The sequence below is a fragment of the Nanorana parkeri genome, unplaced genomic scaffold, assembly GCF_000935625.1.
Source record: "Nanorana parkeri isolate BGI_ZX_2015 unplaced genomic scaffold, ASM93562v1 scaffold195, whole genome shotgun sequence".
In the NCBI taxonomy this organism is placed as follows: Eukaryota; Metazoa; Chordata; class Amphibia; order Anura; family Dicroglossidae; genus Nanorana; species Nanorana parkeri.
This window is the reverse complement of record NW_017306463.1, coordinates 1,482,263-1,509,848: the sequence shown is the minus strand read 5'-3', so window position 1 is coordinate 1,509,848 and position 27,586 is coordinate 1,482,263. Positions and strand designations below refer to the sequence as shown.

Sequence of the window (27,586 nt, the reverse complement as noted above, 5' to 3'; positions counted from 1 at the left end):
CTGGGTGTCCTCTCTCTCTCTAGTCGACTCTGGGAGGAAGGTGAAGTCATCTGGGTCCCTTGTAAGAAGTTTTCACTCATTCAGGAGACTGGCAGTCATCTCGGTCGTCTCCATCTGGCTACTCCCTCTCAACTGGGCTGGCTGGATCACCCCGGTGGCTGGTTCGGCCGTGCGGCTAGGCCTCGACGTCACCGGTCCTCACTTCAGACACTCGATCGGGTCCTCTCTGATTCAGCAACTCAGGTCAGTCTCTCAGTACACCGCTGCACAGAGCCTGTGTGTCCCTGTATGTCAGCGGTGACCACACAGCTCTATTGCACACAGTCTTAACCCACACAGGGTAACACAGGTCTGTCCTCTTCAGATGGCTGTCCCAGATTGAGGATGCTCTGCAGTTGCAACCCATAAGCCTCCTCTTTCCTTCCCCACAGCCTCCTGGGTAATGCAGTTCTCAAAAATCCTTTCAGCCAACGTATCCAAATCAGCTCTGTATACAGTCTCCACAACCTGTGCTCTCTGGCTCCACCTGCAGCTGCAATATCTTTCCTCTTAAAGGAGCTGAAATCACAACAGGGCTACACAACCTTAATAAAATTCCCACTACGGGGATTTTTAGAGATTTGCTGAATTATTTGTAACAATGTGAGATTGCAATTTTATTCTAATTACAGTAAATTATATTCCTCTATTTTCATATAGGACATCAGAAGAATTGCCAACTTGCTGTTTAAAGCCCAGAAGTCTCCACTTTTAGAAATACACCTTGGGAATTCAGCTGATATCAATAAACTTCTGTCTCTGGTTGAAGAAATTATTATGAAACAGAACAGAGCTAGCCAGGAATTTTATGATGATAATAAGAAAAAGGAGAGGTCACTGAACCTCAGCCTGGGCTCCGTAGACTTACATGGTAGGTTGCCAGTTTGACTGACATAGAACTGAAAATATACAGTAAGCATGACTGGATGGCCCGGCACATTGGGTATACATATGTATGATAACCACATCATCATTGTGTGTTTGTGTGTGGTCAATAAAAAAAAAGTCTCTGTGACTTTCATTTAAAAGAGAAAATCTTATAAATATATAACTTGTTTTTAATTCTGACCTTGAAACCACATGACACATTAAAGAAATCTTTAATCTTAAATGTAGATGGAGCTGTGAAGGAAGGACAAGGCTGCAAAGGTCACCCCAAGGACTAAATTTTTTGGCAGTCCTTGCATTTAGGGAATGGTCTGGGTAGTGAAGCAGTTCTTTGTGAGCTTGGAATACTATCCCTTCTCTTTTTTAAGGGGCCATTGTGACTTGAAGTCAAAAGTTTGACCTTTAGGTAATGTAACAGGCTTTCTGATAACCCATGCTGCTCCTGCAGTCTACACAGCAAATAGAAAGGGACATCTATGCCTGCAGCTATGGGGCAGCTTTGTCATCCACCATCCAGAAGTATGGCTGTTGGAGGCCCATTTTATTGGGAAGGAAATATAATTGTAACAAAAACATATTACAGGCAAGTATCCACTAGGTTGTTTCTAAACATATAAATATATCACTACAGTGTGCAGTAAAAAAAATGAAGGCAGTAGAGGAGGCCAACTTGCACACAGAAAATGTAAATATTACATTTGGGGCTAAGTTAAACTGAGGATACATCAGCATAATACATCATAACCTACATTCTACAGGATATTGAAACATTATCTTTTATTAGCATTAGAGAAACAACTACATTTGTTTAAATAATAAGATTTGTCCAATCTCGTCCTTGATTCCTTACAAGGCATTAAAAATATGAAGCAAATGTGGCCATCCTAGTAATTTATAGGGCCAACGTTTGATGGAAAAGCAGGTTAAAATCCGAATACACCTTTAGCAATGTACTTTTTGTAGCGGCAAGTGTGGGTTTTATTTAGCTTTGGATAAAGAAGTAATCGCCCGCTCACCAAAGTCGGATTTCAGATGCTCCGAAATTCGGAATTTCAGGAAAATTCGTACGAATTTCGATTCGTAACGAAACGAATCGCACATGTCTACCAAAGTCCCCGGCATCAATCTGTCCTTTTATTGACGTCAGATACACATGGCATCACAAGCATAAAGCAACGTTTTGGAACCTAACATGGCCCCTTCATCAGGCAAAAAGGTTCTGAAACGTTGCTTTATGTTTGTGATGCCATGTGCATCTGACGTCAAAAAAAAGGACCGATTGATGCGTTGGACATTGCAGGTGTGCGGGCGATTACTTCTTTATACTTGGATCTGTGCGGGGCCATCTGCTTCCCACCCAGCACCCTTCCAGTATGTTACTAAGGGATTCGGGTCTGGAGTGAAATGGGACACTTGTAAATTATTTAGCTTTGCGACTGGGTTTAGACAGCAAACTGTAATAAAGCGTTATGGATTTCACATGGATATTATGGAATGAGGTCTACAAATTTTTGGTAAAAAACAAACAATTGCAGCAGCAGAGCAAATCATCTATATTTTCTCCCAAAGAGGGTAATGAAGAACCTAGATATACCAGGAGTTGAAGTATAGGCCCTTTTGATCTGTGGGAATGGTCTTCAAAGTCATCAAAATCCAGTCAGATCTTATGGCTAGATCAATTTTTGAAGGATAACTAAAGTTCTGAGTGTTATATATGTTGGTTACCCCAGCACTGAGAGGAACACCTTTTAATTAACACTAATTATTGACTAGCCAATATTCTGCCACAAAGGTGCATTAAAGAAGACCTTGCATTAACACGCAATGCTATCGAGTAGACCCCCATCACTTCATGTAAAAATGATTGGAAAAAATAAAAAATAGAAGGAAAAGTTATTCCATTACACCCAACTTCTGTTGTACTTACCTAGGCACTGGAGATTTAATTCAGCCTTCCAGTGGAATCCTGGGAAAGCCAAGTACCCCAAATGCACAAGACATCACAAAAATCTGCTCTGACACTTTTTCCTTTCTAAGCATTTTTCATGGGAGGTTGGGGGTCTACTTATTAGCGATACGTGTTCACATTAAATGCACCATTAAAATATATACTGTACGTGCATTTTAGCACAGTGTCAAGATACCGTGCACGGGTGTCCCCACACCGCGTACAGGTATCTATACGGGAGGACCAAATGTGTGACCACACCAGATACTGCTTTTGAGCATATAGTTTATTCAACACACTGAAAACAAGTAACCACACGCAACTAATAATAGCCAACTGAAATGCAAAACAACATAACCACACACAAAAGGTAACAGGGCAAGTGAACGTGGGGAGCAAGGCAACATGAGGGGAGCCACGGACCAATGGTCAGAGTACAAGGAGGCACCAGGATGCAGGAAACAGATCGCAGGAAACAGATCACAGGAAACATGTCACAGGATGCAGGTAATGGTGACAATACTGTGGCACCAGGCTCACTGCAGGGAGGGATTAAATACCCTTCCAGATCAGTATCAGGTGGTGCCTAATTGCTGACACCTGCAGGTGAGGCCTGGAAGTGCAGGACCTGGTTCCAGAGTCACAGTGCCACCTGGAGGCGCTCAGGTGCCTGACAGCCACTCACTGCCTGGAGACACCTGCAGGAGAGCACTGGAACTCCCAGATCTGCTCCAGCGCCACCTGGAGGTGTTCAGATCCCTGACACGCTGTCATAAAACTTTCACCCTTTTATTTATTTGGATTATTTTCAGAAGACATAAGGAGTCCTACTCCAGATAAAGGACTGTGTGAGAGGATGCCTCGTGGAGATCAGAACCGCTATCTCTATCTACAACTGCAGCATGTGGAGAGAAAGCTGGAAATTCTAGGACCCCATCAATTCCAAAACTCTCAAAGTTACATCCAAGCTGTGTCGCAAGTCCAACATATGAAGGAAATTTTGGAAAATCAGCTCTATACATCTAGTTCTGCTAGTGACATGTAAGTGACAGTAAGTCAGTTAAGTTGCCACTAAACTGAAAAATAAATCTTAAATATGCATTCAACTTCCTTAACTATTAACAGAAATGTAGCTTAATTGTGTATCACTCAGCTGTAGATCTTCAGATCATTTCTGAATTGGTGCTGACACTGTCCTTCCATCTGGAGGGTATCTACTTTTGTTCCCTATGGTCCCTGTGTGTTGTAAAGTAGCCACTGCTCCAAACTCGCTCACATGATGGACTACAATCTCATATTTAGTTTACTTTTTTTTTGTATTGAAGTTGTAGTCCATCACGGGAGCGAACTTGGAGCGGTGACTACTTTACAACAAGCACAGGGACCATGAGGAACAAAAGTAGCCACCCTCCAGAAGGAAGGACAGTGTCAGCATGAACTTAGAGATGATTTGAGGATCTACAACCAAGTGATGCAGGAATAAGCTACATTTTTGTTTTGAATGCATTTTAGGGTTTAATTCTTGATTTTAGTGTCACTTTAAGTAATTCATTTGGTTTATAACAAGATAGATATTATTGGAAAAGCTTTATATTATTGATGGAAAAGCTTTATGGATGAAGCTGAGATCGAGAACATGAGGGCATGACCTCAAATTAGTTGGAAAGCTAAAGAGTAAAGTTAGAGAGTATTTTACCAAAAGAGTAGTTAAAGGAGAACTATGAGGTGAGTGCTTTTCACTCACCTCATAGTTCTAGCCGACCTGTTACAATGAGACGGTCACAGGTCAGCTCAGTAGATCGGGAGGTGAGCGAACACATACTGGCGTTCGCTCACCTCTCGATCCTGTCACGGATCTCTGCCATGACAGGGGAGGGGTTGGATTTCCCCCTCCCCGCTCCGATCCGCCAGGGCTGACTGGCGGAACGGACGGGGGAGGGGGCGGGTACAGCTGGCTCTGCCTCTAGATAGGCAGAGCCAGCTGTCAGTCATGCAGCTGGACAGATCCCGGCACAATTGTCGGGATCCGCTTCAGCTGCGGCGTCTCAGTATACTGCGAGCAGCAGCTCGCGGTATACTGCGGCGTCTCAGTATACCGCAAGCTACAGCTCGCGGTATACTGAGCCTAGGGTGACGGGAGGACGCTAGTTTGTGTCCTCCCGTTACCCTAAGAAGAACTATGGGGAAAAGCCTTAACCCCATAGTTCTCCTTTAATGTTTGGAACAGAATACCAGCAGAGGTAGTGAATCAGTCAACAGTAAGTGAATTTAAACAGGCTTAGGACATCCTCAAACAATAAAAAAAAAAGGGACAGACTTGATTGACCACTTGGTCTGTTGTTTCTGTATGTTTCTATGTTGTCTGTATGTTTCTATGTTTTTTCTACAGTAAATAAAAAAGCATCTCCAGCTCCAATACTCACCTTCTCTCTGACACTGCCAGCCGATACAGTAATTTCTTGCTGCCAGTCTTCCTTCCTGGTTGAATTAGTGCATTGTGACCGTGAGCCTCTGCATCTTTTAGGACTGCCCAACACTGGCGAAGGGGTGCAGAAAAGAGGACTCTGTGCATCATGTGACCAAAATATACAGTTGAGAGGCCTGTGGGGAAGGGCTTGCATTGGGTTTTAAATCTATACAAGAAGATGAGAGAGAGAGGATGTGAGAGGGAATGAGAGTTATAAGCACACAAGCTAACGGAAAGGAAAGTGCCTGGTGAATTGTGACAAATACTGAATGAGTTGCTGGGCTGCACACACAGAACAAAAATGTTTCCTTGCATTTAAATGGTGAAATTCCCCATGGATTATTCTGTGAACAGAAGTCAAAGAAGTAAGGCATGGAGCAATTACTATTAACCATTGGAACATCCCGAAAGGGGGCACCTTAATGGAATGCATGGATTACTAATATTCCTCCGGGGAATCTCTCTGTTTTGTTCTATAGCAATCAATGGAGCCATAACCAATTTGATGAGTCATTTACCAGTTTTACTGTACTGGCCACATGTACTCATATGCTGCCCACTATAATTATTCTGCACAGATTAAAGAAATTGTATGACAATCAGGATCGAGGCAGAATAGATCTCATTAGTAGTAAAAAAAAAACCCGCAGAATAGAATGATGGCTTCTACTAAACACTGTGCTTACTGACTTTTATCCGTGTTGTATCACCATTCTGTAGGTGCTCATCCACGGCCAGTCTGTCTGAGGATAAGAAGAAGAACACTGCCAAGGGGCTGCCCTGGTGGTTTGTATTCATCGGTTGGTTCCTTGTGGCAGGGACCAGTGGTGTATCAGGCTTCTTCACAATGTTATACGGCTTACATTATGGAAAGGACAGCTCCATCAAGTGGCTGATCTCAATGGCAATCTCATTCTTCGAGAGTCTCTTTATTACGCAACCTTTAAAAGTTAGTTTTAGAGGGTTCTGATATTTCACAGCAAGGAGTTTTTATGTCTGGAGTACCGTATTTTTCCGTGTATAAGACGCTACTTTTTCATTAAAATGTTTACCTGAAAATAGAGGGGCGTCTTATACATGGGTACCGAGAGGAGAACCGCGGTTGCGAAACTGCCGAAACCACTGCAAACTACGGTAGCCTCACGAGTGAAACTTTGGATTGCAGAGACAAGATAAGTTTTCCTCCAATCATAAATCTTTTGTACCTGACGTCAGCTGTTGCTGGGGAGAGTGGCTCTGTAATCCGCTCTCCCGAGCGCCGGCTGACGTCAGGTACAAAAGATTTATGATTGGAGGAAAACTGTTATATTGTCTCTGTAATCCAATCATAAATCTTTTGTACCTGACGTCAGCCGGCGCTCGGGAGAGCGTGTAGCCAGTGCCCGGAGCTGTAATGTCGGACCATAACGTGATTGAGGTAAGTGTGATGCATTATACCATTTAAAATATTGTTTTCGGAATTTTGGGCAAGAAAAGTTGGGGGCGTCTTATACATAGGGGCGTCTTATAGACGGAAAAATACGGTATTACCAGTAAAAATGTGTCTCTGTCTTCTCTCTCTTATCTCCCTGTTAATTTTTTGTGTTAATAATATTTAGTCCCAAGATATCTCACAGGACATTGCAGGCTGGGAAAATTCAGGCTGTCGGCCGGCCAATGGCCGGCCGCTCGGCCAGCTTCAGCTTTCAGCACGGCTCAGCGCTCGACTGAGCTGCTCGGCCGTGATCGGGAGCTGTACGGGCTATTGTGAATAGCCCGTACAGCACCCCCTCGGTTCTCCTGAACCGAAGGGGTCCTGGGGCCGAAGCCAGCCGAAGGATCGGCCGAAGCTACGGCCAAATCCTTCGGCAGCTTTGTGAATAGACCCCTAAGTCTAGGAATACTGAAAAAGATATTGCATTAAAAAATAACATACAGACATTGCTGATCTAGTGCAAAATTGATTTATTTTGTAGATTTTGAAATAGAAACCCCCAAATAAAGATTTCGAAGTAGCATGATAAGCCCAACCTATCCATGTATGTTTTAAAGCCAGTAATGAACTGCCCTCAACATGTATCCTGAAGACAGAGCAGTTCTTGTTTATGTAATCAACCTTTGATTTATTTAGGATAAAACTACAATCCTCTTGAGTAGTGATGAGCCTGGGCTTGGTGTGGACCCAGTTCACCTGAGTTCGCCCAATCCACCCCCCTTCTTCACACCCCAGGTGTATCTCCTGCCCCTTAGCTATAAGTTACAAAGGGGGGGAAGCCCATGCTGCAACTGTCGAGTTAGGTTGAACTCAATGGACTTGTGTCTTTTTTCAACCTGACTAACTATGTAACTGCCACGACTAATTGGGCTGGGAGGGGGGAGTGGACGTCACAGTTTTGAGCAGGCTTGGGCGAACTCAGGCAAACTGGGTTCACACAGTTCACAGAGTTTCTCTCTGATCCTTCTCACATTCCAGGTTATGCATCTAAGTAGGGATGTCCCGATACCACTTTTTCAAGACCAAGTACAAGTACAAGTACTTCCCCTCATGTACTTGCCGATACCAATCACTGATACTTTTTTTTTTCTTTTTTTTTTTTAAGGGGACAGGTGACTTTAAATGATCCATAGTATAACTACACGTTATGTACTATAGATCATGATTTAACCTATTCATGTTAGCAAGGGAGAATTGTAAATCTATTGCTGTAATGTAGTGGAGGTGTGTGCTGTATGTATGTACTACATATACATTACACACGTCCAGTACACTATAGCAATAGATTTACAGCCAGCCCTGTCCCAGCTTCCCTCACTCACAGTTTCACTGTGATCCCTGTTGCCTCACGCGGTGCCTCTCGTAGTCGGCGCTGGGCAGGATTGCTGCATCGCGTCTCGGTGCTCAACTTGTGGGAGGCGCTCACAATTCTACCCTGCTAACATGAATAGGTTAAATCATGATCCATAGTACATATACAGCACACACGTTCAGTACACTGCAGTAATAGAGTTACAATTATCCCCTGGTAACATGAATAGGTTAAATCATGATCCTATGTACATAATAGTACATAACATGTAGTTGTACTTTGGATCATTTAACCTATTTATGTTAGCAGGAGAAATTGTAAATCTATTGCTGCAGTGCATCCTATATGTAGTACATGTACAGTACATATAGAATACACTACAGCAATAGATTCTTCTTGTTCACACAAAACACTAAGCCCAGGCCCCGTCTTACTTAGGTACAGAGAAAAAAACAAAAAAACAGTGCAAGCATCAGCGCTATGCATCGGGGCATTTTGACAAGTACAAGTACTTGTCAAAATGCCCTTTATTGGTCCCGATAACGATGCTAGCTTCGGTATCGGGACATCCCTACATTTAAGTAATCTCATATTTGTGGTATGTATAACTAAAAGCGGGGCTATTACAGGACCCATTTTAGAAAAACACTGATAATATATAAACATGCACAAAGTATAGAAGAAAAATGTATAAATAGGAAATATAATGCGCAGAGTATACCGTGGATCAAGTGTACATCAACTGCCTCCCAACTCTGCACAAACCAAAACTAGTGCAGGCTTAATATACTTTTACAGTCCTGTCTTTAAATATTAATTTCTAAGTGCAGTAGTCCATAGCAGCCACTTGCCTCTTCTGATGTCAGACCAACAGAAGGTGAATTCTAGTTGAATGCTATGGGTTACTGCAGTTAAGAATTAGCACTTAAAGCAGAACACCAGATGAGCAGCTAAAAACACCATTGTGTTACATAAACAGTTTATTGGCTTTATATCCAAATAATTAAGTGGATTGCAGTATGAAAATGTACAAGATTGGCCTAACAGAATTAGAGATCTGCTGTGGAAATTGATTTACATCAATTGGATAGACAAAATTTATTTTAGAATAATAATTTCATATTCCTATTATAGGGATTCTAGTCCTCCCTGTCCCACTCAAAATGCATACATTGATTTTGTCTCTTAGCAAAACAATGCTGCTGCCTTGACTCCCAAGAGCCTGCCCACACACTATGTATAGGGAATGGGCTCCTGGGAGATGCATTTCTTGAGGTGTCCCTACATCACACGAAAATACATATTAGATACTCTTTAAAAATACATACTAATAAATATTATGCAATACTCAAAAGACTTTAAGAGAGCAACTATTGTTTTTTCTTCTCTTTTTATGTTAAAAACATGCAACAGATTAGCCCAGTATGACTTTTTACAGCCCGAGTTTATTGTGTTTTAGGTACTGGGATTTGCTGCATTTTTTGCTCTAGTTCTTAAGAAGGTGGAACCAGAAGATGAAGAAGAAACTGCTCTTAATGGAAACCTTTCTACCCCAGGTAACTCAAGAAATCTATCCGACCAAAGGCAGTATTAATACTAATGCTACTTCAAAAAATATTGTATTTAGAAAAAGATCTTGTAAGGCTGACCATGTAAAAACTGGAGGAAAGGATGGGGTTGGGATATTGGCCATGGCAGGTAGCTAGATGCTTTTTGATATGTTTTTGGGCACAAAGGAAAAATGCCAGGTTGGCACTTTACGATGTGCATACCTCTCTGAAATGGCAGAGAATATCATGGAGATACTGTAATATTTCCAGGTATACGTTTACTTCTCACAGATATTGTTTTATACAATTTAAAATTGGGGAATCAAGTGATTTTCTCTCCATTGAGGGACACAGCTCTGAAGAATCCTGAGAAAAATGAAATTCAGCCACTTTAAGGGACATAACCCCTCCCACCTCACACCTGCCAGTTTGGCTTACTGTCCTCAGGGGAATGGATGTCTCTTTTTCTTCTGCTTTATTATTTTAGTTTCTTTTGTTTCTTCAATGGGATTCTGATGTCATGAGCTGCTAGTTGATACTTGCCAGTTAATGTTAACTCCTGGACGTCTCTCTAGCCAGCCGATAAAACTAGTAAATTCATGCCTAATAAGTTAAAGGGGTTCTAAACCCTCCGGTTTTTTTTTTGCTTATATCTACTGCTAGCATGCAGTAGATATAGGCAAGAAGTGTAAAAAAAAAAAAACGCTTAAAATCATTTTAAACTTACCTCGTTATCGCCGCTCGTTCCCGCGCCGAGAATCAGGAACTACTCGTACAGCCGCAAAGGATCTTGGGGCGGGCGCATGCGCAGTTCCGATTCTCGGCCGGGAGACGAGCAGGGACGCAAGGTAAGTCTATGAACGCGTGCACCCGCCTGCAGACACCGGTGGATCGGAGAGACAGAGCAGTCAGCGCTGGATCGGAGTGACGTCACACCGCTGGAGGGACAGATGAAAACATGGGGAAAGAAGAGGAAGATCGGAAAAAGAGACATCATTTAAGGTAAGTGCTAACATTTACATTGGGGGGAGGGAAAAATTGTTTTGCCTTTAATGTCACTTTAAATCCTGGAAGTTTCTCCAGTTATCTAGGAGCAGTCTGTTTATGGTCTCAGTACTTATTTTCCACCCTGTGGTGGTCCTGTGTTCATGTTTTCATCATTTTACTGTCAGGCCAGTATTATCTGGGGGTTCCTGTTGTTATGATGGCTATGGAGTCATGAGTAAAAAAAAAAAAGTTACATGTTTGGGTGTTTTATCTCCTTTTTATTTTGCTTGGGCTATGTGTTTTAGGCTCCTATTGGGCTAAATGCTTTTTATATGGAGTTTCTCTGCATTTATTTTAAAGAACTCCAGGAAAACTTTTTATTAACACTTACAGTGGGGCTACCCACTGGGCTAAATGCTAACCCCTGAGGCCTGGTTCACACCTGGGCGTTTTACAGCGCGTTCCTACGCTCTGTAAAACGCTCAACATGTGAAAACCAATGATTGCCTATGGGCACGGTTCCCACCTGGGCGTTTTACAGTGCATAGGAACGCGCTGCAAAACGCCCTACGCCCAAAGAAGTACAGGAGCTTCTTTGGGGCGTATTTGCCACGCATATCCATTGGGATACAGCCAGGTAGCCCTCGGAAACGCGCGATTGTCACGATCGATACGCCTAGGTGTGAACCCAGCCTAAATGAGGGGTCATGAGCAGAAGGTGACATTTTCACCATAGAAAACCCTGTCCTAGCACAAATAAGGAAATCAAAGCAGACATATTTGTCACATCAATGGTTTCTTCAATCACATTTTTTTAAACCAAGGACATTAAGATTTAGGGTACTAAAGGGTATCTCTGTTTATTGTGTATCCGCAGGTGATTCAAACCTTTTACTGGAATCTCGCAGAGACAGCAACGTTTACCAGCCTCCCCCTCCTAGTGATATCTCAAAGATGAAAGATAACTACATCAAAGAGCAAAAAGTGTTTGGTTTACTAAGAGAAATACTAGGTAATGTCTGAGCACATAATCGTGGAATGTAAACTCATATATATAAAATGAAATGAACCCAAAATCTACAACTTCTTCTCAGATCAATATGAATGTATTCTTATGACAATTTGAAGCCCATAATGAATCCATCAGCCTTTTTGCAAAAGCAGTCAGTCACAGGAGAGGGGGAAGCAGAAGGGACTGGAGGGGGGGTAGGGAGAAAGCTAAGGGGAGTAGGGAGTCAATGGGGGCAGATCATATCTGAGCAACAGGAGACAGTGAGAGCAAATTGTGGGGAAGAGAGGAGGCAGGAGAATACTGCACAGAAGAAGTAGAGGAGGCACACAAATTCTGCACCCCTTTCTCCAATTGTGTGAAGTGGAGGTTCAACTTTTTGCACAAGCCAGAAAAACAAACATGGGTATGCAGGCAAGCAGGAAGGATGTAGGACTAACAATATTTTGGCACACTAAGGAAATCTCAGGTGAAAGAGGTCAGCAGAGCAGCGGCAGGAGGGTGCCAAGGTCCCCAGTAAGTTCCCGGCAGCCTTCCTGTGAATTGCGGCGCCTGTTCACAGCGCATGCAGCAAATGTCCTCTTTCCTGTGGATCCACGCCGCTCGCACCGGCCAAGGCTGACCGAGACCCACTTGAGAGTCCACACAGCCCACCATAGAACTTGCAAACCCACCTGAGAGTCAACACAGCCCACCATAGAACCTGCACAGCCACCTGAGAGTCCGCACAGCCCACCAAAGAATCTCAACAGCCACCTGAGAGTCTGCACTATTATAATAATTGCCTTTATTTTTCCTAAACTTCTACTTTCAGAGCTAGTTATTAAGTTAATACTAAAACCAGTAATAACCGAATGCAGAGGCAATTGTTCAATATGATAAAAAGTAGATACATTTATATAGTCTTACAGATACAACCGGCCTGTTGGGGAAACCATAATGCTGATGTGGCCCGCGATGAAATTGAGTTTGATAACCTGCTGTAACGCATTACTTTTGCATTTGTCTTTCAGCTTACTTAGGATTCCTGTGGATGCTTCTACTAGTGGCATATGGACAGAGAGACCCAAACTCATACTACCTTAATAAGCACATAGGGGACAGCTTTACTGACGGACTAGAGAAGGTCTGCAGCTACCAAGATTTCTTTAACTGGGCTAACACTACCCTCATCAATAACCTCTATGGAACCTATCCAGGTACAATTTGTATTTACAAGATTTATTTGTACTCTGTATGTATCAGGTTAAACAATGGAAGGAAAACTTTATTCAAATAACATATATAGCTGCTACCAGAGGCGTAACTAGAAACCTCAGGGCCCCGGTGCAAGAACCCATTAAGTGCACCCCCGCCCCCCCCCAAAAAAAACATGATTTTTAAACCTTTTTTTTAATATTAAATAAAAAGTATGTTCACACCAGCTCCAGTGTGTTCCGGCCGATTTAGTACTGGAAGACACTGGATTGCATCCCGGCCAGCTCACTGCGTTCTGGGGTGGGAGGGGGCGTGGCGGTGCATTAAAGTCAATGGCACCGCGGTGCGCTCGCCTGCACCGGAACGCATGGCAAAATAATGCCTGCATTCCGTTGCGGTCAGAAAAAATAGTGCATGCAAATGGAGTTCCCCACTACAGCATCTTCCCCATCCCTCTGTCTGAACTGCGGTCCGTTAGTTTCAGCAATACATTATAATGTGAATAAATATAATAACAGCAGCAGCTTCTTATCTTACTCCACCTGAACATAGTGGGTGGAGTAAGTCAAATTTGAAGTAAGTCAAATTCGAAGCAATAGGATATAATTTTTTTCTAAGATACATCTTAAAACTCTTATTGACTTATGGGATGTAGATGATGCTCATTTTGTAATTACAACACTCATTGGAGGCAGATTCTTCCTCTTAGCGGTCAGGTTGATGTGGCAAGGCAAACCATTTTTTTTTTTTTTTTAATAGCTAAAACTCTTGCCATGGGATATAGTTCATCTAGATGGGATTTGCTTTTAACAACACTAGAGTTTCACTTGTTGGGGGAACTTGTCAAAAATATGAAACATTACATATCCATAGTAAAGGAAAATTCCAGCCCCACACCGTTCCACACTGAATCGGTATATTGAAAGTTTGTACTGCGCATAGTCCGCCCCCTCTGACATGTTTCACCCATTCCTGGGCTCAGTCATAGAGATTCTCTAAAATAATCTGGCAAAAGAGGGCACATTTCTGAATGTTTTATTAACAGATGTTAGGCTGCAAACGATCATAATAATCTAGATATGGCATTCTAAGAATCATGTGACTTCTCACTACTATGTCCATATCCTGCCCCTTTTGTCCCTCTAAAATACTTAAGCTTCTATGTTTGGGGTAAGCAGACTGATTTTGTAAATGGACCCAGCTTGCTTAGAGCTTTTCCTGACACTCCTAGCTTTTCACGTGGTGGCTCTCACATACATGCCCACATTGTGGTATGCTTTCTGCAAGAACCCCTTTAATACTCAAAAGGCAAGGGTGGTACGAACCTAGAGAGTTTTCCGCTGGAATTATACCACCCAGTAAACGGTGCAACAGTAGATACCAAAACTTTGTGGAACTTTGCTCTATTGTATATACAAAGCCAGCAAAGTCCAGCCTTCCCTTTATTTAATTATCTGCCAGTTAGCATTCACATGTTTCCATGTGCACTTTCCTGCACATATCAACACCGCCATTTTCCAAAAGCCGTATTGCAATTATTACATACAAACCCACTCCCCATTCTTAATATAACAACATTAACATTGGCACAATGACTGCAGATCATTATAGTTACAAAGCTTGATAAAAGACATCTCCATTTTCTTCTGCTTCCTTGAGGTTTCCAGGAAAGGAACAACCCTTGGTCAGCCTTTGTAATCAACATTTTTTAAGGCATCACATCCATAGCACCAATCATACACAAAACTGTCAGGTGCATCCAAAAACCGCTTAGCAGCATTTGTTTTTGGGATGGCCAAATAGTATCAGACACTAAATGCAGCAATTACCAGTTATATTTTTCATACAGCTACAATTTTCAGAACTTTGTCCCTCAATGGACGATAGAGAATATACTGGATTTTGTTCTTACTGAGAAATCCTTTTCTCTGAGTCTATTGAGAGACACCGCTCCCTCCCCACATTTCCACATTTCCTTTCATACTGCTTGCTACAAATGGCAGGTGTGAGGTGTTATTGCCTTAAAGTGGCAGGCTTTTAATGTTATGCATAGCATCCAATTCTCCTAGAGGCAGCAGCATAACCCTGCATCTCAGAATTTTTCAGAGCTGTGTCCCTCAATGGACTCCAGAAAAAGGAGAACAATATCCTATTTCCTATCACACAGACAGGGGCCCCATCGTTTTGCTTCTCTGCTATGTGTACTAGATAGGTAGAATAGGCCACCTGTATATTATAGCACAATGCCAGTGTCCTTAATCAGAGGCCTGTGCCATCCACTCCAACCACTGAAAGCATATCTATCTCAGCTGGTTCAAGTGATCCAAGCTTCCCTACTCCCCTTTTTGCAGTCAACCAGCTCAATTGTTGCATATTCTTACAGTAGTAATGCTGCTGAAGTCTCTTAAAGCGGCAGTGTCCATTTTCTACATTGAAATATAGAAAATGCTGACTGCTGACTATGTACACTACATTCATATTTGGGATCAGTTTTCAAATCACTAACCTCCCTGACTGTTGCTGGATGCAGCCGTGACTGACCAGAACAGCACTAGAACAGTCAGGGAGGCATATTGTGGTAGGTAGAGACATCCAAGCAGATATAATAATTTCAGTAAAATAAGGTGATACTTTCAATTCCCTTAAAAAAATAAATTAATATTGTATATCCATACTGATTCATAATTGAACATCCTATAGTATAAGATATACTTCTACTATTTAAGATATACTTCTTTGTCTGTTTGATGTGGGACAGGCTTTGTGACAGATGGTAAATCCAAGTTGGTTGGCAATGCAAGACTTCGCCAACTGCGAGTCAAAAAGGACACTTGTCCAATAGCTTCTGTCTTCCAAAACACGATTGATGACTGTCGAGCACTTTATTCCCTGGATACTGAGGATATGGAACATTATGGGGAAGGCTGGAATTCCTCTGCTTTCACCAATGCAACTAACACTGACTCTGCTTGGTACTACAAAAGCCAGTCCAAGCTTAGAGGCCACCCTACCTGGGGTCGACTGACAACATACCGTGGAGGGGGTTATGTGGTGCATTTGGGAAGTGATAGAGCAACTGCACACAGGTATGTTTCTAATTTTATTTTTACTTAAAAGAGAACTACCGTATAACCAAACCTTTTTGGTGTTAGTTCTCTTTATTAATGTCCGCCTGTTTCCCAAAACTCAGCATATAGCTATATGCTGACAATGCAGAGACGCGCTACAGCCAGGAAAGATCCCGACATTGTCGGGATCCACCCCACTACCTGATTGACAGCTGGTTCTGCCTCTCTAGAGGGGATTATCCTTTTTGGCTATTAAGAAATATATTTAAATGTATTTTTTGTGGCCAGGGTTTAGCTTGTTTGTGTACTAATCTCTCCTGATCCAGGATCCTCTGCACTAAAGACTGTCTTTTATGGTCTGGTTAACTAGTTTGGCACTAAAAATGAAAGCCAACACATCCTGCTGAATATTGCATGCAATTTGTTTTACTTTGTTTGAAATATAGAAATTGTAACTCCTTCCTAGCATTTTAGCAATAAGTTTCTTGTTTCAGCTACAGTTTACAGCTATATAGCAGGCTTAAAGTGCCCATACAATGGTGAAATGTTGGTTGGTTTTTGACCTACTGGCCAAAATTCACACAGTGTGTGGGGCTGTCCAATCCCTTTCAACCGGCATTCCTCGATCAGCTGATCGAAGGAGCCAGCTGGAAAATTTTGGATCAATCAAAACCAGCAGCCAACCCTGATTGGGTATTCAGAATACAATGTAAACAATGGGATTCCTTGATGGACATGCTGTTTGTGTTGATGGAGGAATTGGGTCAATTTTTTTTGTTCAGCCCGCAGGTTGAACAAAAAAAATTGATAGGTGTATGGCCAGCCAAAAACACAGCAAGAATGAGAAGTTTTTGGTTATGGGAGGTGAAGTAGGTGTCAGGACCAACTGTGGACGCACGCTGTCAGAACAAATATTGACAAGTTTTTCCATCTATAGCAGCCACCGTTCCCATAAGCCAAGCACGCCTACCGGTACTTGGATGCCCCCAGGACTTAAACTATATGTTCTGATCAGGTGAAGCCACAGGCTGGCCAGATGTGCTAAACCGAGGTACGGATCGAAGTAGAAAGACACTACCAGAGAGTAATCAGGGACAAGCTTGAGTCAAAGGCTGGTGGCTGGACAGGGTAATCCGGGCACTAGCTGAGGTCAGGGCTGACAGAAAGCAAAGCGTAATCCAGGGACAGGCCAAGGTCAGAACCGAAGACAAACAAGATTTCCAGACACAGGGTTTGCAGGGACAGCACACAGCTTGTAAAGCAAGAACTATCACAAGCACTGGGGAACAGGCTGATGATGCCTAAATAGGGCGCCACCAGCAACAAGGCCAATCCCAGTGCAGGAGGTGTGTGGTTAGATGAATTAAGCCACAGCTGACTAGACTAGTGCTGCAGCCAGTGAGACACAGGATAATTAACCCTCGCCAGTCAGGGCTGTAGCCAGCAATACAGGCTGCCCGACAGAAAACCAATGTGACTTAGAATCCAACTGCAATCAAAGATTTTTTAGTACAATTACAATGTCTTTATTTTCTCTCTTTTCAGGACTCTGCAATATCTTTTCAACAATGTCTGGTTAGACAATTTCACTAGAGCTCTGTTTGTAGAATTTACTATTTATAATGCCAACGTCAACCTCTTCTGCATTGTCCGGCTAATGTTTGAAACTAATGCATTAGGTAGGTGCAAAGTAACAAGCTATACATGTTCTATTTCTCTTTTATCAGTATTATAACAAATGTGTCTTAAAAGGACATTCCACTTTTCAGAAAAAAACTTATAAATGTACACTCCTTCATAAAATAACAAAATATGCATTTATTATTTTTTGCATAGCAGCCAGTAAAGCATTACAACTGCAATTGATAGATCATGGATGCAATGCTCTGGCTCCTGCAAACTGTTCCTCTCATCCATGTCCCTACCAAAGTATGGACATTCAGTAACATCGACAACAGGAAGTGTCAATGGACTACAAGTGAAGTGACATAACCACACTTGTAGTCCGTTGAATCTAAGAGTCCCTCTGCTGCGGTGGCTGATGGGACTAGTAGTATCTGCATTCACTGATCCTTTCAAAGGTGGCGCCATGCACAGCCATGCCAAATTAGAAAAGGGAAGCAAGCCCATGGGGAGAAGAAGACCACGTTTCAAGTAAGTGGGGGGGGCAGGATAGGAGTATCTGCAATCAGACCATGTTTTATGTTACACCTAAATACCACCCTAAAGAGGGTGGTCTAGCATTTTGTCCCATGGATAAGTCCTTGGCTGGTTGCAGGGTGTGAATGCAAGTTGGGCGCTAGCCACTTTGTGTGTTTGAAAGATATTAATTCACCATAGTACTCACATGGAGGGTCTTCAAATTCCCAAATTCCCAGATCACAGTTCCACCCAGCTCCACTAACAGCTTTACAGTATGAGGTCCTTAAGCCAAGACCAGGGTTTAGCTTAGTGCTAAATATTTATCCCTTCCCCAGCATGTTTCACTGGCAACAAAACACCTAGTAGCAGGCTATAGAAAGACTTAAATATTCATAACCTAGTTCTATTGGCCCTCCCCACTCTATTGCCATAGACACTCCCTGGTAGCCAACAGGAGCTGGCAATCTTACCAAGTTTATGGGAAACCAAGCAATGTCAGCACAATCTGTCAACTAAGCACTAGCTAGATTCAGCCAGGTAGCTCTAAATTTGCGGGGACACCTCTGCTTTAAGAAATTCTAAAGTCACAGCATATACTATCCTATTATAACATCAGTATTGTAATAGGAATACATACTAGACTTGTTTTTATTAATGCAATCAAAGCTTACATGAAAAAATCCCTTTTTTGTAGTGAGTGTTCCCTTCTGTCTGACCATCACTTCCAAAAACCTGGATTCCCGGTGTGCTTTGCGTCTCTTTCCCTGCTGCTTGGTGTGATGCAATCTCAATTTCTCATGGCTACATATCCCACAATGCATTGCTTCCAGCAAGCAATGATAAGAAATGACATTGTGGGAAGTTCAGATGCTAAGTTGTAATTCAGATGTCAGGCTTAGTGATGACAGAAGGTGCTTATTCACAGGGCTGAGTGAAATGGTGTCAGTAAGTTTACAAGCTTCTAGATCGATATGTTTATTAGGAGTGGGATAGAACTTGTGGGAATTCAATATAGAAATAGTTGTTGACCATAGATACCCTTTGAAGCAGGGTGGCTAAACAAATTTATATTGAAAAGTAGATTCAACTGAACAGAAATTGAGATATTAAACAGTTGTGTGATTCACTCGTTTCCCAAAGTGCAACAACATTAAACTTAAATATTCCCATTATATTCAATGGCACCTGTTCACACCTGAGCATCGTGCTATTGCATTAAAAAAAATACACAAGGTATGTTCTGGGCAGAATTACACATTTCATTTTTTGCCCCATAGACTTCAATGGGAGCACCTGAAAACGCACAACAGAAACGTTTTAGGTTATTTTTCATGTGTTTTTAAGCTTAACAACCAATTTCCTCCTTCTACCAACCTCAAGCCTGTGAACAGAATGGAGGATTCAGTAGTGTCTAATTAATTTCTGTTATGATTGTCTCCTGAAAATGTTAATGGCACCAAAAATAGTGACTTAGCTTTTCTCTTTAAGGTGCCTTCATGACTCACGCTGATCTTCAAAGCATCAGGTTGTATCCCTACACAGACGGCTTACACATCTTTGTTGTGGCAGCTGAAGTGATTTATTTCCTCTTTGTTATATACTACATGGTGGTGCAGGTAAGGCATACCGAGTGACATCAGCAAACTCAGCTACCTGTATTGCTCATGACTTATAGGGTTGAGCATAGTTCTTTCTAGAGGTGCAAAATTAAATGAAAATGTCAAAACCAAAACCGAAAATTATTTTTTTTTCTAACTTTTTCAAATTTTTAAAAATATTTTATTTTTGTTTATTTTTTTATAAACTTTTAAATTTTTTTATATTTTATTTTTGTTTATTTATAATTTGTATTAAATGTTTTTTTTTGTTACTTTATTGTTGGGGGTTCGGGGAAATATTAGGGGTCTAAACGTATTCCCTTTTAAAATAGAAAAAGAGATTGAGAATACAGAATCCTCAATCTCTTTTTCTACAGCTCATGTTATAAATGAACAGGAATCCTCTATACTGAGTGTTCCTGTTCATTCATAACTTGTGGAGATAGTGTGTTTACCATGTCCACAATCATGAATGAACAGGAGGTGATGTAGATCACTTCCCATTCATTCATAATTGGGGACACAGTAAACATACTCTGTCCTCAATTATTTACAAACACTCAGCGATCACTTATCGCTGAGTGTTTGTACTCGCTCTTCATCCTGGATCGGCTGTCACAGGAGGCTGAGGGAGTGGTGCGGGGAGCTAGGTCTGACAGCTGACTCCTCCCATGCACTGCCGACCTCCTGTGACAGCTGTCACCGACACCCCACAATGCCGCTCTCCTGATCTCTCACAGGATGCTGGGCAATGCGGGGAGGAGAGACGCCGGCTGCTCACATCGCTCTCCTCCCGCACTGCTCCTCCTCGCTGTGACACAGATCAGCGCCCAGTGGGTAGGAGAGAAAGCTGGGATACACGGCAATTTCGGCCAAAAGTGCCATTTTCGGACGATATGTTTTGGGGCCGATATATTGGTGCATCCCTAATTATTTCTAAATACAGTATTCTCTAATGCTTATGTTAAACACAGAAGAGAAAAATATGCAAGCTGCTATTGAAGCCAGAGACAGACAAGACATTTTTGGTAGGTCAGCAATAGAAGATTACATATTGCTCTCAATCCAGATTTGAATTTCTTATTTTTAACCAGCCTCTCTCAAGGGTGCCTTCTGGTTTATTCAGGGGTGCCTCAAAATTTTCACACAGCATCATGCCTTTCCATGGTGTAGGCGCAATGACGCTAATGCAGTGAGGGTGGGATCAATTCTGAAAAGTACAGCTCTGTCCAGGCCTGCTTCACCTCTCACCCTCTCCCATGCTCCTGCAGCTGTGGCTCCTGGTGTGATGGTTGGACTCTGATGTAAAGGGGGGACTACTGAGGACACTGATGTTAAGGGGCTTCTGATGTGAAGAGGGAACGTTGATGTAAAAGGGAGGACTCTAATGTGAAAGGGGGGCTCCTGATGTAAAAGCTGGGAAGCTCCTGATGTGTAGACTGCTCCTGATATGAATGGGTGGCTATGGGTTTCTCAAATGCAAGGCAGTTCCTACAGTGAAGCAAGGTGAAGGTCCTTTATCAGCTAGCACCTTCTATGGGTGGCATGATAGAAGCTTTGTGCTGTGGGTCTTCTGGTGCCATCTCCTTTGCTGTGATACAAGATTTTTTATCTGAGAAAATTTTGGACAAAGATTAAAAGGGCAAGGTGGGAGTAGCAGTTCAAGTGCGGCCTTAAAACAAAACTTCTGTAGATACTGCTCATCTGTTTGGCTATAGGTAGCTGTCCATATTGCACCATGGAACTTGTGGTGAATATGTCTTAAGAATAAAATATTCAGCAGCATTTAACAAAAGTCAAAACATGTAGTAAACATAATGATTGTGACGGAGGATGAGGTTACTACTCTTACTGTGCGCATTATTGCAAAGTCTGCTTATCTTGTAGACCCACACCCCATGTGCAAAGCCGTTCAATTAAAAAAACAATGGCAGAAAAATAAAATACCCACCCCTCAAACCTGCCTACAGTAGGTAAGGGTGAAATCACTGGCACTTTTACTGAGGGAAACTAGGAAAGCTGAGGATCGCAAATCCTGTGATAAGTCCTCTTGTTTGAACATTTATTCTGAAATGTGGGATCCCCAGCTTTCACAGAACCCCGAAAGAAGGCTCGGAAAGTCATTGGGGCATACTGTACAGGAAGTGGTCTGGAGGTGTATAATTAGTAATTTTTCTTTTTTTCTTTTCATGTTTTTTTAATATTGTTTTTTTTAACGTCCAAATGTCATTTTGAATTAATTTGAAAAAAATAAACAAGCACAAATGTTGCACATAAACCCAAATATTGCTAATGGAATAAACGCAATGTAGACGTTTTGTAAAACTATGTAACAGTTTGTATACTGTCCACAGGGAAAACTAATGAAAACTCTTAAATGGGGGTATCTCCGCAGCAAGTGGAACCTGCTGGAGTTGGCTGTGATTATAATAAGCTGGAGTGCTCTCTCTGTGTTTGTAAAGAGGTCCATTCTAGGAAACAGGGACATTAACTACTACCAGGATCACAAGGATGAGTGAGTAGTATACATACCATATGTTTTCTAGTACCTCCTCATGTATCACTTGCCCTTCCCTTTTAGATTGCAGGCCCTCCTTACCATCTTGTCTTGAATTGTATTGTAATGTCTTCCTTATATTGTAATAGCCTGTACCACCAGTATTGTGATTGTAACATGTTAAAGCTATACTGGCTTAATAAAGGCTGTCGGTTATTTATAAAATATGTCTGTTACTGCTGTAATTTAGGCTAAATTAAGTTATGTTGTTGTTTTATTTTGCCTGCTTCTCTTTTTTTGTTTACAAAGGAAAGAATAAAATGCCTTTTTGCTTTATTGTTTTTCAGGTTTGTAAGTTTTAATGAAACGGCTGCTGCAGATGCAGCCCTGGGCTACCTTATAGCTTTCCTAGTGCTCCTATCAACCATCAAGTTGTGGCATCTGCTGAGATTAAACCCAAAACTGAACATGATCACTGCAACTCTGCGCAGGGCTTGGGGTGACATTTCTGGATTTATCACTGTCATTCTAATTATGTTCTTGGCCTATTCTATTGCTGTGAGTATGCTGGTATTCTGTTACTTCTCTGTTACAGATTCATAAAGTGGTGTGATATCTACAAGGGTAAAGACAGAAAATATATGCAGTAGGACTTGCCTATAGTAACACCTGTCATGGAAACACTAGTCTACTAGATGCTGATAATGTAACAGTAGACGTAAACTACAGAGGCCTCCTGTGTCTACATTAAATATTTGCCAGGGATTCGTACTGCATCTATAAATACTTTGTGCTACCTTCTATGCACCAATGGCACGCTAACTGACCTCAGTAGTACATAACTTCTGTGCGGCCTGAAAGGACAAAAGTGCAAAGTAGCAAAAAAGTATTTAGAGGAGGACAAAGGAGCCTGGTAGATGAATGCTGGCCTCCAGTTACTGATCAATGAAGCTCTTCCATAGTGTGCCAAAGTCTACCTTTCAGACGCATAGCCTGTCTGTGACATCACAAGTTATAGGTCTGGTTCTGGTTAAGTCATTGAGCATGGCATTGGACAAATGTAGATTTACACGTCTGCAAACTGGAAGTACGGGCAAGTTGTGGACTGTGCCTAAGAACAATTTGCAGGTCCAAGTGTGGACACCCATTACATTCTCATAGGAAAGAGCCACTGGTCAAACATCTCTCTAGGGGATTTTATGCACATGTATGTGATTATAGTGATGAGTGTTGAAAGTGGACCCAAAACTTATGTCTGCATTGAGCCTTTTTGCACTCTATAAAGGGCTACTTGTGCCAACAGAGGCACCTCCATGGTGCCTATACAGTTAATGTTTCTATACGGAGACTGGCCCCTCTTTACAAGTGGCATGGCAGCTAAGAGAGCAGAAACAGCAGTTGCTATTACCCCCAGAGTCAGGGGACTGATTCTGAGATTGATGCCTGCCTTCATTTTTGCACAAATGAAGCATCAGCATCAGGATGGCATATTTTTATTAATTAAATGAGATTTTAATGTACATTATAAGTGCTATTAATAATAAAGATATTTTCTTTGTGCATTGCTTCACATTTTGCATTGGAGCCTAAAGGTGTTAAGCTGCCTGTCTGGGGAGTGGCTCTGGCATTTGTTTTCTGTTCTTGCTGCTCTAATATCTAAATTCCTTTTGGTGGCCTTTATCCACATTCTCTGGCCCTTAAGCAGGGGTTGATTTATAAATCGTGTGTCAAGTGAGCAGCTATGTGAAGGAGATTTGCATCAAATTATGGACACTAGAAAGAGCTGAGGAGCATCAGACATTTATATGCCCCTCTGATCTTCTTCGCATAGCTATTCGATATGCGAGCAGTTTTTAAATCACCCCCTTAGCATCCAAAGCTTTTACAAATCACAGATTTAAGAAAAATCGAGCAAACATTTTAGCAAGGTGACAGTTTACTAATTTACTTAATGCCTCTTTAAAACATACAGGAGGGAATTTATCAAAACTGGAGCAGCCTGAATCTGGAGCAGTTGCCCTTGGCAACCAATCAGCTTCTCTCTTCAGTTTGTTCAGTTAAAATTTGGAAATGAAAGAGAGAAGCGGATTGGTTGTCATGGACAGCTGCTCCAGTATTGATAAATTCCCCTCACAGTTTTTTTACTTGGCATCTGATTGCGGTAATGGCACTCTGAATTCAGAACTGTGACTATAATGACTCTGAAGCTATATTGGGAGACAGCCATTAGATGAGAAGGAAGCATACCCTGTTAATGCTAATTACATATTAAATTGGCAATTTTTCCAGTTACTACATTATAAGATGGGCATGGGACCGTAGGCATGATTTGGGGTCTTTGGAGCCAAGTATACCTCAAAGTTTTTTTTTTCGAGGAGCTATAAGAACTTTGTTTACCTTTTTATTAATTGTGCATTTGCCACTCAAAAGTATATTTTTAATCAGCCTTCACTTATATGTATGTTCTGTTCTGGTTTTAGTGTAATCTGATATTTGGATGGAAACTTAACTCATACAAAACTGTGTTTGATTCAGCAAAGACTATGGTCAGCCTTCAGCTGGGAATCTTCAACTATGAGGAGGTATTGTAAACAACCATTCTGCTTTATTAGAGTTAAGAGTGAATGGAGGAGCACAATAAAGGCTCAGCACTAGAATTGTCTGGATTATTTGCATTGTGGAAGCACATCTCCCAGCAACAAATAAGGCAAATAAGGGTCAGGTTCACTGTTTTCTTCACTGGCAGTAATTCGATTTGTATATTCATATTTGAACTTCATTCATTTTTAGATTTTAGATTTCATATGGTTTATCTGTCAACATCTGTAAACTGGTAAAATGGACAATATATTATTTGTTTACAATGTGCTTCAATTCCAAAATGAGTTACAAGTGCTCAGGACACAAAAAGAGGGATATCACACTTTCCTTATTCACTAAAATCTTTACTTTTATATTTTAATAATCAATTAAAGATAGTGAGCCCAGCACGGCAACTAAGAATTAAAGTTAATCTGTCAGTCATTAGTAATGTTCAAAGTGTAAAAGTTCTGCAGAAAAACACTACAATAGAAGATGCTTCCTAAAATCTCCCTGAAAAGGAATTTCACCTCAATGATAGAGGCTGGACTTCGGGAATAAGCCCTGTAAGGTGTCCATTCAATGTCCATTGAGAGAGCCTTTATTGGCTACTAAGGCGCACTCAAGGACAGGGAAGCTTTAAAAATATATATGTCTCCCAAAAAGGAGTACCACATGCTGTGTCAGAGTGCTGATTTTAGAAATAAAATAACTTTTTTTGCCCTTAGTAAAGGTGAGCTCTATGTGGGTTCAGAAATATGTGCTACACCTCTGTTACATTGATTATTTAGTGCTTTTAAGGGTCCCTCCAAACTGCAGCACTGTGCTAAAGGCACGGTAACCGTGCCTTTAGCGCACTCTTTTTGAGAAGTGTTGATAAGTTGAGCTGCCATTAATTCTTAACGGCACCCCACCACACCTCCTGGCAGGTGTGTGTTGTGCTGCAAAGTGTGGTACCGCAATAACCTGTGTTACCATGCAGTGAAAAATGATGCATGCCTTAATCCCCTACTCCTCGCCAGCATATACGTTCCTTTCCTTCACTCCCTAACCAATACATTCAGTGTAAAGAACTAAAGGAATTGCCGGGTACTTCTAGGTCTGGGACAGCAAGAGACTCACCCATGTGACACCATTAGGCCTGTCACACCTAAGTACAAAAATTAGATATAAGAATCCCACACCACAAAACAATGAGCTGCAACACTGATTGTGCAAGTCACTTTCTTCTATACAATAATTCATAATAAGTGTCGCGCTTAGATGGCATAACCAATTCAATGGGTTGGCGGCGCGGGGGGGCGTATTGTGGAACCCAGCCTTGGGGCGGCAGGGAGAGTAAATCCGGTCCTGACCACTAACACAGCAAATAAGTGATCAATTCATGACAATGTCAATTCCATGCAAAATAGTCTGTTTATAGTGTTTCCAAGTGAAAAGCTTAATCCTTCAATTTGTAAATTTCTGTGTTTTCATTCATCTACTCTCAAAATAAAATGCTGTTCACTCATCTAAAACCTGTCTAAAGCTGGCCATACACCTATAGATTATCTGCAGATTTTCTATGGTCAGATAAAAAAGTGCAACAGATTCCTCCATCTACGCTAAACTGTGTGTCTCAAGTTACCTGAACAATGCCTGCATCCAATCAGATTGTTCAGGTATTTTGAGAGCCAGCGGGGCCGACTAGCAAGATACTGAAGCTTGTCCCAGCAGGAGATTCTTCCATCCACGCAGTTTAGCGTAGATGGAGGAATCTGTTGCACTTTTTTCCATCTGACCATAGAAAATCTGCAAAAAATCCATAGGAGTATGACCATCTTAAATGTTGTATTGTTTCAATGCCATCTAATATTATATTTTGCCTTCATCTTCATTGCCAGGTGCTGGATTATAACCCCGTGCTAGGCTCATTTGTCGTTGGATCGTGCATTATCTTTATGACTTTTGTGGTGCTGAATCTCTTCATATCGGTTATCTTGGTTGCATTCAGTGAGGAGCAGAAGAATCACCAGGTAAGCTAAAACCATAGAAGCATAAAACTTTATATACACAGAGAATGTGATATGTCAGAAACCACTCGGAATTATCAGCAATTTCTCAGGAAATGCCATATAGTACAGAGAACATACATTTACAAGGCTCTTCATATACTGTATTATTTTGCAACTCATGGAAGAATGGGAAGAAAACTTGCTATCTTTACTGCCTATAGTAACCAGTCACATTCCGGCTGTTTCTTTTGCTGGTCAGGTTAGTAAACCTCTGACTATCAAGTGTATAAAATCTCCATTCCTATTCAACTTTCATACTAAGCATTTTAGACGATTCTGCTCCATATAAAGTCAATCTGCTTGTGTATGGGCCTTTAAAAAAAGTTTTCTACTAAAGTGTTTTGTTTTTTTAATAAAGAGTAAATATAACTTTCTAGTCTTTAAATAGAGCACCAAGGCCAGCATCCAGTATCATGCATGCATAACCTGTTGCACGTGTCTGGCTGAAGGTATGAGATAAATAGGTTAAAAAAAAAAAATATTGTAGATAAAAATATAAATGATAGACAGTTGACGAGGTCCTTATCTTACGTAGTGCTCATTTAAAGAGACCCTGCCACCAAATTAAAAAGTTACAAGTAAAGGCACAGGAAAATCAAGTATTTGAAATGCTTACCTGCAGCATTTTCCTATCCATAAAGTATTTTGTATTCACTTACAGTGTGCCTTTGAACTTGCATTGGCTACTCCAGGAAAATTAGATTTATTACAAATTCCTTCATGCATCTGCCTCTAGAAGTTATACCTATGCAGTGGTGTATCTAAAGTATGGCAGG

At 41.5% G+C, this 27,586-nt stretch overlaps 1 protein-coding gene across 1 annotated transcript in view; it reads left to right on the top strand.

Annotated features, from left to right (window-relative positions):
* Positions 1 to 27,586, top strand: part of PKD1L2 (polycystin 1 like 2) — a 78,912-nt gene that overhangs the window by 49,673 nt on the left and 1,653 nt on the right. The window contains exons 30-42 of the mRNA XM_018555386.1: positions 700 to 910; positions 3,688 to 3,916; positions 6,063 to 6,291; positions 9,588 to 9,684; positions 11,543 to 11,677; positions 12,688 to 12,873; positions 15,630 to 15,957; positions 17,485 to 17,618; positions 19,570 to 19,697; positions 22,034 to 22,194; positions 22,524 to 22,734; positions 24,657 to 24,758; positions 26,640 to 26,771. Coding sequence (XP_018410888.1) covers positions 700 to 910; positions 3,688 to 3,916; positions 6,063 to 6,291; positions 9,588 to 9,684; positions 11,543 to 11,677; positions 12,688 to 12,873; positions 15,630 to 15,957; positions 17,485 to 17,618; positions 19,570 to 19,697; positions 22,034 to 22,194; positions 22,524 to 22,734; positions 24,657 to 24,758; positions 26,640 to 26,771 — 2,283 coding nt within the window. The remainder of the gene's footprint in view (positions 1 to 699; positions 911 to 3,687; positions 3,917 to 6,062; positions 6,292 to 9,587; positions 9,685 to 11,542; positions 11,678 to 12,687; positions 12,874 to 15,629; positions 15,958 to 17,484; positions 17,619 to 19,569; positions 19,698 to 22,033; positions 22,195 to 22,523; positions 22,735 to 24,656; positions 24,759 to 26,639; positions 26,772 to 27,586) is intronic.